At 35.4% G+C, this 14,292-nt stretch overlaps 1 protein-coding gene across 1 annotated transcript in view; it reads right to left on the reverse strand.

Moving 5' to 3' along the window:
- LOC127652209 (succinate--CoA ligase [ADP/GDP-forming] subunit alpha, mitochondrial-like) overlaps window positions 1-12,358 on the reverse strand; it is a 34,468-nt gene extending 22,110 nt beyond the window's left edge. The window contains exons 1-4 of the mRNA XM_052138341.1: window positions 12,251-12,358; window positions 10,521-10,621; window positions 3,120-3,236; window positions 2,169-2,381 (exon numbers count right to left, since the gene is read on the reverse strand). Of these exons, the coding sequence (XP_051994301.1) occupies window positions 2,169-2,381; window positions 3,120-3,236; window positions 10,521-10,621; window positions 12,251-12,284 (465 nt within the window). The 5' untranslated portion in view covers window positions 12,285-12,358. The remainder of the gene's footprint in view (window positions 1-2,168; window positions 2,382-3,119; window positions 3,237-10,520; window positions 10,622-12,250) is intronic.
- Window positions 12,359-14,292: the final 1,934 nt, after the last annotated feature.

Consider the following 14,292-nt stretch of genomic DNA (forward strand, 5'->3'; position numbering starts at 1 on the left):
TAAATTGCGGGATGCGTTTAATAATAAAAAGAGCGCAAGAGATACCGTTCCCAAGGCGGCGTGCGCTCCGAAACAGACCACAACGAGACAAGCAAAGTATACTTTGGGTTTCATGTGCGTGTCTAAATGATCAACTATACACAAAAATATGCCAAAACGACCGGCTTGGAGATTCACTTAAACACAGTTTATGTCTTAAATGGATGTAGTTATGGAAATAGTTGGGAGAAAATATGGTGCATCAGGAGTCTATTAGACTCAGTCTTAAAGGGGAAGCAGTCTAATGAACATGCTGACGATTGAGCCATTACTGCGAATCAAACAACAAAAGGCAAAAAGAAAATCACTTACAGCTCTTGAATGAATAACTTCTGCATTAATAAGCATTAATCTATCTATGATAAACTATGCAGTGTTATTTTACAATTGATTACTTTATTAGATTTCTTTTTAGACCACACCTGAACAGTAATGTTAGTAGACCTTCCTGAAATTAAATCACTGCCTATATAACGTTTATCTTTGTTTAATATATATATATATATATATATATATAAATAAAACAAAAAGAACCGTTAAGAATACCATTGAAGTACCAGATCGATAAGCAGTATCGGTAAGAGTAGTAATACCATTAAAACCTTAACGATACCCATCCCTAGTTATGCCTGTGCTTCTCTTGGATGCTCTGAATATTGGATTATGTGTCTGGATTGCCCCTTAATTAAAGCTGCATTTGGATCTCAACCTTCGTGTCTTGGACACGAAGGTTCGTGTCTTGGGGCAGTGGTGGCTCAGTGGTTGAGGCTCAGGGTTACTGACCAGAAGGTCAGGGTTCAAGCCCCAGCACCACCAAGATGCCACTGTTGGGCCCTTGAGCAAGGCACTTAACTCCAGGTTGCTCCGGGGGGATTGTCCCTGTAATAAGTGCACTGTAAGTCGCTTTGGATAAAAGCGTCTGCCAAATGCATAAATGTAAATGTAAATGTCGTAACACCTGCTTTGTTTATTTAATATATTTGTTAGACCCGGATTTCAAAAGATCGGCATCGGCCTGAAAAAAACAATATCGGTCGACCTCTACACTGCAGTAAACAAAAAAGCAGCAAAGTGAAACTATCTTCATCTGTCTGATTCAGACGGTTCAGCATGTTACGAGCCTTTCATAATAAACACATTTTAATTTGGTGAAAAATGAATCTGAGATGTCATCATGGCATGGGTGGCAAGGAAAGCCTATTTATACTTAAATTAAGCAAACAGTATTTTAATGCTTCACTGTTGTTATGTAAATTGTTTGTTAGTAGATTCTCACTTTAAGGAAAATATAATTCATACTTATAAATAAAAAAAAAATTAAAAAAAGATTCTCAGGGGACACCCTTGAATCCCCATACAGCGTTTTTTTTAACCTGTAAAAAGGCCTCCTTTGTCCCATATATGTATAAATTCTGAATGTAAAAATATTTAAAACACAAAAACTGCTGTCATTCAGCTTCAAAACGAACTGCTGATCTAATCTTTTAATATTCATATCCAAGTGCCCTCAACTGATGATAGAAAAGACCTCTCAGACCCCACTACTTTGTCTGTCTCTGGGTTCCCAATGTCCTCATCCCTGCCCAGTTCTGAAGAGACTATTTTGACTGTTTAGGATTTGCTTTTATTTTTAACAAAGTACTATTGCTGCCAAAGTGGCAAGAAAAAACTATTCAAATACATATTATATAATTTCATAACAATATGACATATTATTATCCGGACCTTTGCTGGGAAGGAAATGTAGAGACCGGACCTCTTGGAACTTTGAATACCCCTGCTCTATAGTTTTGTTCGCTTATAACATGCATTGAGAACGCCACCTGATGCTTATTTTACCAGATGTTGATTGAGAAGCAAATTAAACTACTGTGAACTAACCTACAAACACACTTCTGGAGTCAAAATAAAAGCCCTACGAAAAGTACAACGGAAATGTATCACTATTGCATAGTGAAATGTAATAATTATTATTATAATTATTTTACAAATAACAATAACAAATTAGATTTGATATTCTAGATATTCTAAACTCAATAAAATAACATTGGTATCGGATCGGGAGAGAAGAAAATGGTATCGGTGCATCCCTATTAACTATTAGCATATACATTCAGAGCAGCTCTTACGTTGATGACACCGGGACAGTTGGGGCCGACGAGGCGGGTCTTGCTCTGGCGGAGCAGCTTGTGTTTGACACGCACCATGTCCTGCTGGGGGATTCCCTCTGTGATGCAGACCACCAGCGGTATCTCTGCATCGATTGCCTCTGTGATTGCGGCTGCCGCAAAAGGAGGAGGCACATAGATCACGGTGGCTTCAGCCCCAGTGCCATCCTTAGCCTGCAAAACCAGCAAAAAAATCAAATGTCAAATGTAATAAAACTCATTCTGTCAATACTGTCAAAAAATGTAAGGTCCTTCAAACAAGTTGGGTGATTATTTACTTTTTCTGGCCGTATTTCAGCCTAATGGAAAATCTGTTTAAAGCCTATTCACAAGTCTAAATTTTTGGTAAAATAAGCATGCAAGATACAATAAATCTCCACAGCCTCCTTCACACCAAGTATTATAGTAAGTATTGCATTATAATGATCCATCTTATTTATTGGGAGAACAGGTAGTTTTTCTTTTAATTGTTTGGATGTTTTGCTAGCATTGATGGCAAGGCCATGGGTTGAATTCTGAGCTGACAAAATTATACATTTGCATACCGTACATGCACTGTAAGTTGCTTTAAATAAACATCTGACAAATGCATACATGTAATAAATGGATGCTGAACAATTCATTCAGTACTTTTCAGATAAAAAAGAAAAAAAAACTGCATTGGACTTTTTATTCGTTTGCAAATCCTTTATACTTTTATGTCATTCAGCCACAAAAGATTTGATCTGATCAGGCCTTTAAACTGAGATCTGGCACCTGGCTTCTGGCCTTTAACATATCCGTTACTATTGGCATCACTTGCCCTAAATATGTCCCCTTAAAAGTCTCCTAGTATCCTCACAGAATGAGAGAAGCTGCCTGTAAAATCTTTTTGACTCTCAGAAGACTGTCAGCAGTCACACAGGCCATTACCTCCTTCACAGAGTTGAAGACTGGCAGACCCAGGTGTGTTTTGCCCCCCTTGCCTGGGGACACTCCTCCTACTAACTGAGAGCCATAGTCCAGAGCTTGCTGACTGTGAAAGGTTCCCTACAGAAAGAGAAAATAAATAACAGAGATCTTTCAGTGAAGGAGAGAATAATTTGGGCTTACTGTTAATGAAGCCAGAACAATGAATAAAGAATTTAAATCTGAATTGTGTACATTGGAATTCTAGCCATGTGACACTTAACATAACATTTTGTAGCATATAAATTATCAAATTTGTTCTTTAACATACGATTTTCTTATGGAAGTGGAATTCGCTGTAAATATTCACACAACACAAATATAGGTTTAATTTTCAAATTAAGAATAAAAAAATCATGTAGAAAAATACAAAAACTATTGAGCCAAAATATTATTGCTCATTGTCAGCTAATTATGCAACTAATGATATTGTATATATTTATGTATTATAATGTTAAAATCTAATAGTATGTTAAGAAATGTACATTGGCTAAAATTAATACATGCTGTAAAAGTTGTTCATTGTAGTTCATGTGAACATCATTCACTGATTTTATTCACAGTAGTTCAAGCCTACACCGGATTGGGCCATAAAATTCTGGTATCTCTGTGACTGGACAAAATGCTAAGATCAACTATTCTGTTAACATCTACAATTCCATGTGGAACCCAGAAGCTTGCCCTATGGCCGAGTTTGTTTATCTACATTTCGGATATGAGAGATTTGTATTTGGAGTTCTGAATTTCTTCTTAATCTGAGAATTTTAACCTATAATTATATTATCATCTAATTCAACCTATTAAAAATAATAATTTAAAAAATCTGCTTTTAAAATTATAAATGATACAAAAATCTAGAATTCAAATTAATGTACAAAATCCAAATTTAAATACATGAATCACTGTTATAGCTCCATAATTGTTCAGCATACAGTCTTCTAATAACATTAACGTCAACATGAAATCAAAATTGTCCATTTTACATTCACCCAAAAATGACAACTTTATAATCATTCACTCACCCTCATGATATCCCAGGTGTATGACTTTGTTTCTTCACCAGAACAAATTTGAAGAAAAATATCTTAGCTCAGTAGTCCTTAAAATGCAATTGGATGGTGATCAGACTTTTGAAGCTCCAAAAAAAAAGACAGTCAGCATAAACGCTCATCAAAACAACTCTGTGGTTAAATTAATGTCTTCTAAAGCATCATGATCACATTTGGTGCGAAACAATTCAATATTTAAAGTTATTTTTAACTAATCGCTTCCGGTCAGCAGTGGTATGTGCGTGTGACCTAATTGCTTTGGCACTTGAGACAGGTGAGGACTGAGGCATGTTTGACACATATAGAAAAGCAGCAAGTAGGAGAAAAGCTGAATAGTAGCTTCATTGGTTTTGGTTAAGATCTGTACTTGTATGTTTTTTTTTTCCTCACAATGGTGCATTTGTGTGCTTATCCAGGATGTCTCCGAGTGGAGAATGTGATATTACGTGAATAAGTCACACGAGAGACCACATGAACTTCGCCACTCTTGGGAAGCTTACCGGAACGGAAGGTTTATAATTATAAAGTACTTAAATATAGATCTTTTCACACCAAAAGTGATCACATTGCTTTAGAAGACATTAATATAACCACTTGAGTCCTATTGATGACGTTTATGCTGACTGTCTGTGATTTTTGGAGCTTCAAAAGGACAGTTCAACAGCCACTTATATTTTAAGGAACTACTGTGTAGAGATATTTTTCTACTTTTCTTCAAATGTGTTCTGGTGAAGAAAGAAAGTCATACGCATCAGGGATGACAAGAAGGTGAGTAAACGATGAGAGAATTTTCACTTTTGGTTAAACTATCCCTTTAATGCATGTTCCTGGTCTTATTGTGTACTACACAATGGTAATGCAATACATTATACTTATGGAAACACACTGAAAGAGGACTTTGTCACTTTAAGAGTAGACTCGGGTAACCTTTGCATCAATAATATTCTTAATTGCATCTGCATAGACTTGACACAGTTGATTCCATTACACTACAATAATTCTATTAGTTCTTTCAACAACACAAAGAACACCTCGAACAGAAAACCACTTACAATTACATGACTAAAGATTTAAATGGCTGAGTCACTTCACATTCTTCTTAAGTTATTAAATTAATGACAAGACCTAAAGAGACTAATGTAGAACAGCGCATAAGTAAATTCTCTGTGTGTAACCCAGAACACAGACATGAACTACAAATGAGCTTTTATAATGAAAAGCACTTTAAATCAATGAAAGCTCTAACATGGAAGTTTAATAGTAAAATATTGTGCCCTATGATAATGGATTGGATTAGGGATTTAAATAGTCTGAAAATGTTACGTTGTGAATTTCAAACTTCTGTCCTCGCTTCATCCATGTTAATAATAAAAAATTATAATTAAACATTGCAGGTAAGTCCAAAGGCATGGGTCACCAATGCCGTCAATATCTTAACACCGTAATGCTTCAAATTTAATTAGGAAAAATTAGCAAACAGGGCAATTTTCGATCCATCTCCCCTCCCTGCATTCCCTTGCCAATTTTTTTCACCATCATTTGCACTCACACCGTCATTAAAGCTGAAGTGCTGTGCTAACTTCGGCGTTTTTCCTGCACGCTGCCTCCGTTAACGGTGGGACGATTAATTTGAGGTATGGTTTGCTTATGTAGCCGAACAGTAAAGTTAATTTGCAGCAATGACACTTTAGTCATTCTTCATCTCCTTCTAATTATAATGAGTGTTCATTTAAACTTCATCTAATAATCCTTTGTTATGGTAAAGAGTCATTTGAAAGAGGGTGAAGGAGAGCGAGAGAAATACAATGAGAAGTAGCACATAAATCAGAGGGATTAGAAAAGTAAGGTTACTGGACACTGTAGCCAGCAGTTTTAAGGTACAGTGCCTGGGCAGCATTTAAAGGAGTCACGTCATACATTATTTTAATTGTATTTATTTTGTTTACCATAAGGTCTAGGTTTTTTGCATGTTTTGAACCTTAGAATTAAAAGGAATATTCTGGGTTCAATTCAAGTTAAGATCAATCAACAGCATTTGCGGTATAATGTTGATTACCACAAAAAAAAAAAAAAAAAAAATTATATATATATATATATATAGACTCGTTCCTTCTTTTCTTAAAAAAAAACAAATCAAGGTTGCAGTGTGGCACTTACAATGGAAGTAAAAGGGTCCAATTTGTTGAGGGTTTAAAAAGGCAGAAATGTGAAGCTAATAATTTTTATAAAAGCACGTACATTAATTATTCTGTTAAAACTTGTGTATTATCTGAGCTGTAAAGTTGTTTAAATATTTACATCTTTAAATCTTTTTTTATGGCTGTTTTAGAGTTTACGTTGTTTTAAAAAAAGTTTATGACTTAACACAAAAAAGGTTAGTTAGCAATTTTATCACGTTAAAATCATGTTTTAACACTAACTGTTTGTCTTGTGGCTATACTTTGGAAACAATTAATATTTTAGTTTAAAGATTGACCCCATTCACCATTGTAAGTGCTTCACTGTAACCCAGATTTTTACATTTGGAGGAAAGAGTCATCAATATTTTGCAACAAATGCTGTCGATTGAGCTTAATTTGATTAAACCTGATATATTCCTTTAAGAAAGATACTTTGCATATTAAATGACAAGAGCCCCTCTAAAACATGGGCCACGGGTTTGCTGTCGGGTCATATACAGTTTTTAATGACACAAAAGCCAAACCTTCAAAGACGGACAATTTGCACAGCATGCTTTACATCGTGACAAGTCCACAAAACAATATAAAAACTGTAACTTGGTTTTAGTAATAGTAACCATATAATAATATCTAATATCTGGTTAATTTTGAGGCTTTATATGTAGCTTATACTTTCTAATTTTTAAAGGGTAAACAAAGCGCCTAATACTTTTCTGTTTAGGCCTATAAATATATAAAGCATTTACACTGCCATCCAAAAGTTTGGAATAATGTACAGATTTTGCTGTTTCAGAAGGTAATTAGTACTTTAATTCACCAAAGTGGCATTCAACTGATCACAAAGTATAGTCAGGACATTACTGATGTAAATAGCACCATCACTATTTGAAAAAGGTCATTTTTGATCAACTCTAGACAGACCCAAGCCATCACTCCAACACCTTATCATTGAGTAATCATGTTAAATTACTAATTTGGTACTAGAAAATCACTTGACATTATATCAAACACAGCTGAAAGCAATCTGGTTTGTTAAATGAAGCTTAATATTGTCTTTGTGTTTATTGCAACAGTATGCAATAGTCTGGCATGTCTTGAGGTCAATATTAGGTTAAACAAAATGGCAAAAAAGATATAAAAAAAAAAAAATAAACTTTCTCTAGAAACTCATCTATCAATACTTTTTTTGAGGAATGAAGGTTATACAATGTTTAAAATTGCCAAACAAACTGAAGATTTAATTAAAAGGTGTACACTACAGTCTTCAAAGATAAAGGACAACTAGCTCTAACAAGGACAGAAAGAGATGTGGAAGGCAATATGTACAACTACACAAGAGGATAAGTACATCAGAGTCTCTATTTTGAGAAATAGATGCCTCACGTGTCCTCAGTTGACAGTTTCATTGAATTCTACCCGCTTAACACCAGTTTCATGTACAACAGTAAAGAGAAGACTCAGGGGTGTAGACAATATGGGAAGAATTGTAAATAAAAAGCTACTTTTGAAACAGAAAAAGAAAACGTTAGAGTGGGCAAAGAAACAGACATTGGACAACAGATAATTGGAAAAGAGTGTTATGGATCTTAACCCCATTGAGCATTTGTGGGATCAGTTAGACTGTAAGGTGTGTGAGAAGTGCCCGACATTCACATCTATGGCAAGAGCTACAGGAAGTGTGGGGTGAAATGTCATCTGAGTATCTGGAAAAACAGACAGCTAGAATGCCAAGGATCTGCAAAGCTGTCATTGCTGCACATGGAGAACTTTTTTAAGAAGTAGTTTAAGTAGTTTTTTTTTTTTTTCAAATTGTAATAGTAATTTTTCACTAGATTAATGTCCTGACTATACATTGTGATCAGTTGAATGCCACTTCGGTGAATAAAAGTACCAATTGATTTCCAGAAGAGCAAAATCTGTACATTATTCCAACAAACATTTTACGACCGCCAGTGTAAGTAACAATTTAATGCAAAGAATTTGTAAAAATTAAATTCAATAGAGGTATCGGTATTGGTATCGATATTGGCCTAAAAGTACTTGGTATCAGATCGGAAAGAAAATAATTGGTATTGCCCATCCCTTGCTGTGATGGTTAATTGTGCAACAGGAAGATCGCAGCACATCTCAAAGCTCAAATAGATGTTCTATGTTCTCTTGTCCTTCCGAGTTCGTTCTTCCAAGGATGTTTGGCAAGACCAGTCTTAATAATAACGCAAGTCCATTCTCTGCATTCTTTTTCAATTGAGATGCACACAGTGTATCAGCCGGGAGAAGTTTGAAACTCTCTTGCGCTGTTTTTCAAGCGACTCGTTTAAGTGGCTTTGACCGCACAAAGAAATGCCAGTTTTGGAGTGTGTGCTTATTTATACAACCCGCTTCCTTGTTTCCTTTTTGACACTCTGACTCTCAAGTTTTGCTCAAGTGGAACGCCAGGTACGTCTCCGCTTTATTTCACGTCAACACGACACTGCTTCTATATTTAATTATTTTGTATTTTTGTACTATAATTCCCTCATAATTTGCTATCTACATCATCTTTATCTGTTTGGAAAGTTTGAAATGTGTGTCAGGAGTGTGAGCTGTACATTCGTTCTCTCCTCAATCAAGCGCAAGTTGAAGTGCTGCTCTCCTGCGTCATCATAAGCGTTTCAAATTATCTCATGATGAGTTAAATGAGATCAAACGACAATTTGACAAAAGGATATTTTTGATGACAATGTTTTATTGTCGACATTGTTGATAACGTTGAATAATCGTTACAGCCCTAGATGAGACCTGTGAAAAGATGCATTCATATGACTCGCTGGAGTGACGCATCAGCGTTTCCTCAGTTAAGCTGTTAATTTAAGTTCAATCAACAGCATTTGTGTCATAATGTTACATAACAAAAAAAAATGTTTTTACTCTACCCTCATAAATTGAGGTTACAAGTGAGACACTTTTAAATGTAAAAATGTTCAGAGGGTTTAAAAGCAGAAATGTCAAGCTTTTACATTTTATAAAAGCACTAACATTAATTGTTCTGTTAAGAATTATTTGAGCTTTTAAATTGTTTAAATTGTTGTTGTTACGGTCATTGTAGGGTTTACACTGTTGTCATATTGGCAAGGAAGTTGCAAAGTTGGCTATAACATTACACAGAAAAGGTTAGTAAGTGATTTGATCATACTAAAATCATGTTGACATGCATATCGTGAACATCTTTAGGCTCTAGTTTTGAAACAGTGAGTATTTTAACATTTACAGATTGGTCTCATTCACTTCCATTGTAAATTTCTCAACAGAACAAAGATTTTTAATTTTCTTTTTTTAGAGAAAAGGATGGACAGGTTTAATATTTTTCTGTGGCAATCAACATTATGCCACAAGTGCTGTTGAATGAGCTTAACTTGTATTGATCCCGGAAAAGTAGTTCAACTTCAAGAGAACAATTTATATAAAACTAAACATTAAGTAAAATATATTTTATTTGTAGTGTATTGAAGCTGAAGTTTACCTTTAAAACACTTAAGCTATAAATTGCAATGTTAAAATACTTACACAATCTTAGCTTACTATGCAAAGACAACTATAAGAAATTGTTATTGTTTTTTTGTTTCCTGTGCTATGGATTTATGTTTGAGTATTTACTTCTGCTCTGTTTAGCAGTTCTGTAAGCGATCTTGGGTTTTAGAAAGGGGCTATATAAGATTTATTATTATTAATAATTTCCCCAAAAGTGTAAACACTGCAGCGCTAAAACATTTAAGCAGTCCGACCAGTCATCTTCAGCTTAAAAAAGAAAAAAGAAAAAGCCTTTAAATATTTCCTTTTAAAACACCAATTGTAAGTGCATTACCGTACATCCATTTTCCTTTTGTTTTTACAATTTTATTTTGCAGTCAATGGAGCTTAATTTGCATTTTCCTTTAAGGGCTTTAGATAAAAGATGTAAGTTGAGAGAGGTACACATCTTGATTAAGATAAAAAAAAAATACAGTGCAATGTACTGCTATCTCTGAGCCAGGTGTGGGTAATTTAGGTAGGCCGCAACCAATACAATTGCACACCGATCACTGTCTAAATGAAACTGTACTGAATCCAGACCTTGCAGCACAAGGGTTCTGTGCAGGACACAAACTGTGGCTACACACCTGTTTTCCCGTGAAGCCTTGACAAATGACCTTAGTGTTCTTGTTGATGTAAAGGTTCTTTCTAGTGCCAGTATAACAGTGTCTCACCCCAGCCTGCTGCACTGCAAGCAAACAAGACAACAGAGGTGGAATTAGAACAATGGTCATTAGAAACACATTTTTTAAGAAATAGTTAATTCAGCATTTTAAGCTAATTTCTTTAAAGTGTAGCTCGGTGGAGTTATAACAAATCAGGGAACTCCAGAATAATCCTACAGGTTTTGGACACAGCTTTCTAGCTATACAGTAGTTAATTAGAACTGGGATGGCTTTTCAATCACATTCATTACTGTAGTAGTGTGCAGATTCCTTCAAGGGTCTGAAGACCAAAGAATGTGAATCACCAAAAAGAAAAGAAGAAGACATTTGTAGTAAAAATGGACTTAAATATTGATCATCTTCTCATCCACGTTTACCATACCGCTTCTGAAGACATGGACTAAATCAATGTAGTCATATGGAACTTTTTTTCTGCCTTTATGTACTTTTTGGAGTTTCAAAGTTTTGGTCACTATTCACTTGCTTGTAAGGACCAACAGAGCCGAGATATTCTTAATTTGTGTTCTGCAGATGAAAAAGTCATACATCTGTGATGGCATGAGGGTGAGCAAATGATGAAGAATTTTCATTTTTGGGTGAACTATTCCTTGACTTATTGATCACATTAGACAGGATCAGATAGTCAGTTTGCATGTCTTCAGGTTAAAGTTCACTTTATATTACTGACAGACAATCAGATAGACTTGAAACGTTTCACTATTACCGAAAAAGCTACTGTGTGTGCATTCCTAAAGCAGTGAAACAATCACACATGGAATTCCATTGTAATTTAATAAAGTTTACAATTAACAGTTAACATAGTGTATGAATGGGCACTGTTTACAGTGTTACAGCACAGCTGGACCTTTAATATTGGGCACTTGCGAGAGACATTAGTAAACACTGCATTCAGTTCAGCTTGAGTGAAAATGTTATTATTGACAGACACTTGAACTGCACAAGACTGGAAGACTTGGCAGAGAGAGAGAGAAGTGAGTCAAAAGTGGCTACACGCTCAAGCGGACGCATTAAAACTTTTCTGCTCATTTTGACTGTTTATTAGTACGTTATTATTCTTTAACAGAAGTCTAAGATTGTCAATTTTGCCAGTGAAGCAAACCAATCAGCATTTAAATAGTTATGCACTTATGACATTGAAGCACGTGACCACACAGTAACATTTCACGCAGGTCCTTACGTTAATACTAGCCTGTCACCATGTCTTCTGCAGAATCATAAAAAGCAAGGACATCCCAGTTGATAACATGAGCAAAACAGTAAGAAACACACGGGCTCATATAAATAAACAACACATTATATCAGATAATAACTTCTAAGAAGTCTGTGTGATGCTTTCTCAGTCCTAAATATAGTCTAACATTGGTCTATTAGAAATTTTAATTAGGTGACCACTCGATTAGGCACAATAACCAGTAAAGGTCACGGATCACAAGTTAAACACTGTTAAACTAGTGCTCAGAATCCCAATCTCTGATACCTGCACACCAGCATTAGCATTAGCTGACTGTGTGGTACAGCCCAAATAAAGAGACATAAATGACTCTCATGCTTACATTTGTTGCTGGAACAATGTCACTACGAGTGAAACAGTGTGTTTAAAATGCAACAACACTTGTGTGGGTTATACTTACAGAGCAACCGGGCAAACAACCTGCTGTGAGACATCTTCGGTCATTCACCAATGACACAGGACAGACATGAACCTAAGCGTCAGAGCGCGTAGTAGTCCTGTTAGATGCCTGAAAAAAAAGTTTATATATATTTTCATAAACATATAATCTCAATAAAAGTACTTTATTACCATTAAAAACACCCTTCAAGTTAATTTTTGGTTTTTAAGTGCAATAAATTACCAGTTCTTCAAAAGTGTATCCACAAAAAGGCACTGCTTGAAATGACCTTACAGCAAGGAATGCTGGGCAATGCTGTTTTTTCATGACTCAGCTGTCAATCAAAGCGATTTAATCAACTTTATTCTCATGTATATCATTTTTTTAAATAGAGGTTTTGCGTATACATTTTTAATTATTTTTATACTGTAACTACTAAAAGCGCGGAAAATAAAAATCCATTATATATTTTATGTCCTTATTATTATTTTAATAATCCTTATTATTATTTATTTTTATTATTTTATTGTTATTATTATTAATTTATTTATTTTTAAAAAAGCAAAAAATAGTATCAAATGACATTTCAAAGCTGTCAGTCTGCTGCTTTTCTAGTTTTATAAGTCTATATGTTTCAGAGGTCATTTTATATATGTATGTAACATACACACACACACACACACACACACACACACACACACGGGGTACTGTGCAAAGGTCTTATAAATGGCATATAAGGTGTTTCACAAAAGCATTTGTCTTAAGATGGTTATTTATATTTTCAGCTTTAGTGTGTCAATAGGAAACATCAATGTTAGACACACAAACATTACGTCTGAATATAGAAAAGATTAGAATAGAAGAACAGGGAGCCCTGCAACAGATGTCATGGGCCCCACAAAGCCCCCCACTGAACATTGTGTCAGTCTGAGATTACATAAAGAGACAGAAGCAATTGAGACAGCGTAAATAGATAGAAGAACTGTGGCGAATTCTCCAAGAATATTGGAACATCCTATCTGCCAACAACCAAGTAAAACTATGTCCAGGTGTACCGAATTGGTGCTGTTTTAAAGGCAAAGGTTGTCACACCAAATATTGATTTAGCTTTTTTATGTTTACTGAACTTAGTATGCCATTAAGTGATAAATGAAAACTGTAAAATGTAAAACAAGGTAAGAGTATAAATAGACGCACCAATATTGAGACATATAACAGAATAGCATATGTACATGTGCAAGTGGTAATGTATGTGCAAGGTAGGGGTATGTACATTTATTGAAATAAATATGTGTATTAACATTATTGCACTATGGGGGAGTCCCGGGGGATTTCTCCTGAAGTCCACTATCATCTCCACTGTTTTGAGCATGCTCAGCTCAAATTTGTTGTGACCACACCAGAAAGCCAGCTGATCAACCTCCCCTCTGTATGCAGAATCGTCACTGTCGCGAATGAGGCAGATGACCGTGGTGTCGTCTGCAAACTTCAGGAGCTTGACAGTGGGGTCTTTTGCAGTGCAGTCATTCGTGTACAGGGAGAAGAGCATTGAAGAGTGAATGCATCACTGAGGAGCACCAGTGCTAATAGTGAGAGTCCCGGATGTGAGTTTCCCCATTCTCACTAGCTGCTGCCTATCTGTCAGAAAGCTACTGAACCACTAACAGATTGTGGTTGGCACGGAGAGCTGGTTCAGTTTAGTTGAGAGAAGATCAGGCATGATGGCATTGAAGGCTGAACTGAAATCAACAATGAGGATCCTTGCAGAAGTCCCAGGTCTGTCGAGGTGTTGCAGGATATAATGCAGTCCCATATTGACAGCATCATCCACAAACCTGTTTGCTCAGGGTCCAGCAGGGGTCCAGTGATGTCCTTCAGGTAGGCCAAAACCAGTCTCTCAAATGACTTCATGACCACAGATGTGAGATATATAATAATAATAATAATAATAATAATTATTATTATTATTATTATAATTTTCCAGAATAAGTAATTTTGTAGTTTGTATATATGTTCAACACAAACAACATAATTCCATCCATCCATCCATCCATCATCAACTG

Source organism: Xyrauchen texanus, chromosome 11 (assembly GCF_025860055.1).
Source record: "Xyrauchen texanus isolate HMW12.3.18 chromosome 11, RBS_HiC_50CHRs, whole genome shotgun sequence".
In the NCBI taxonomy this organism is placed as follows: Eukaryota; Metazoa; Chordata; class Actinopteri; order Cypriniformes; family Catostomidae; genus Xyrauchen; species Xyrauchen texanus.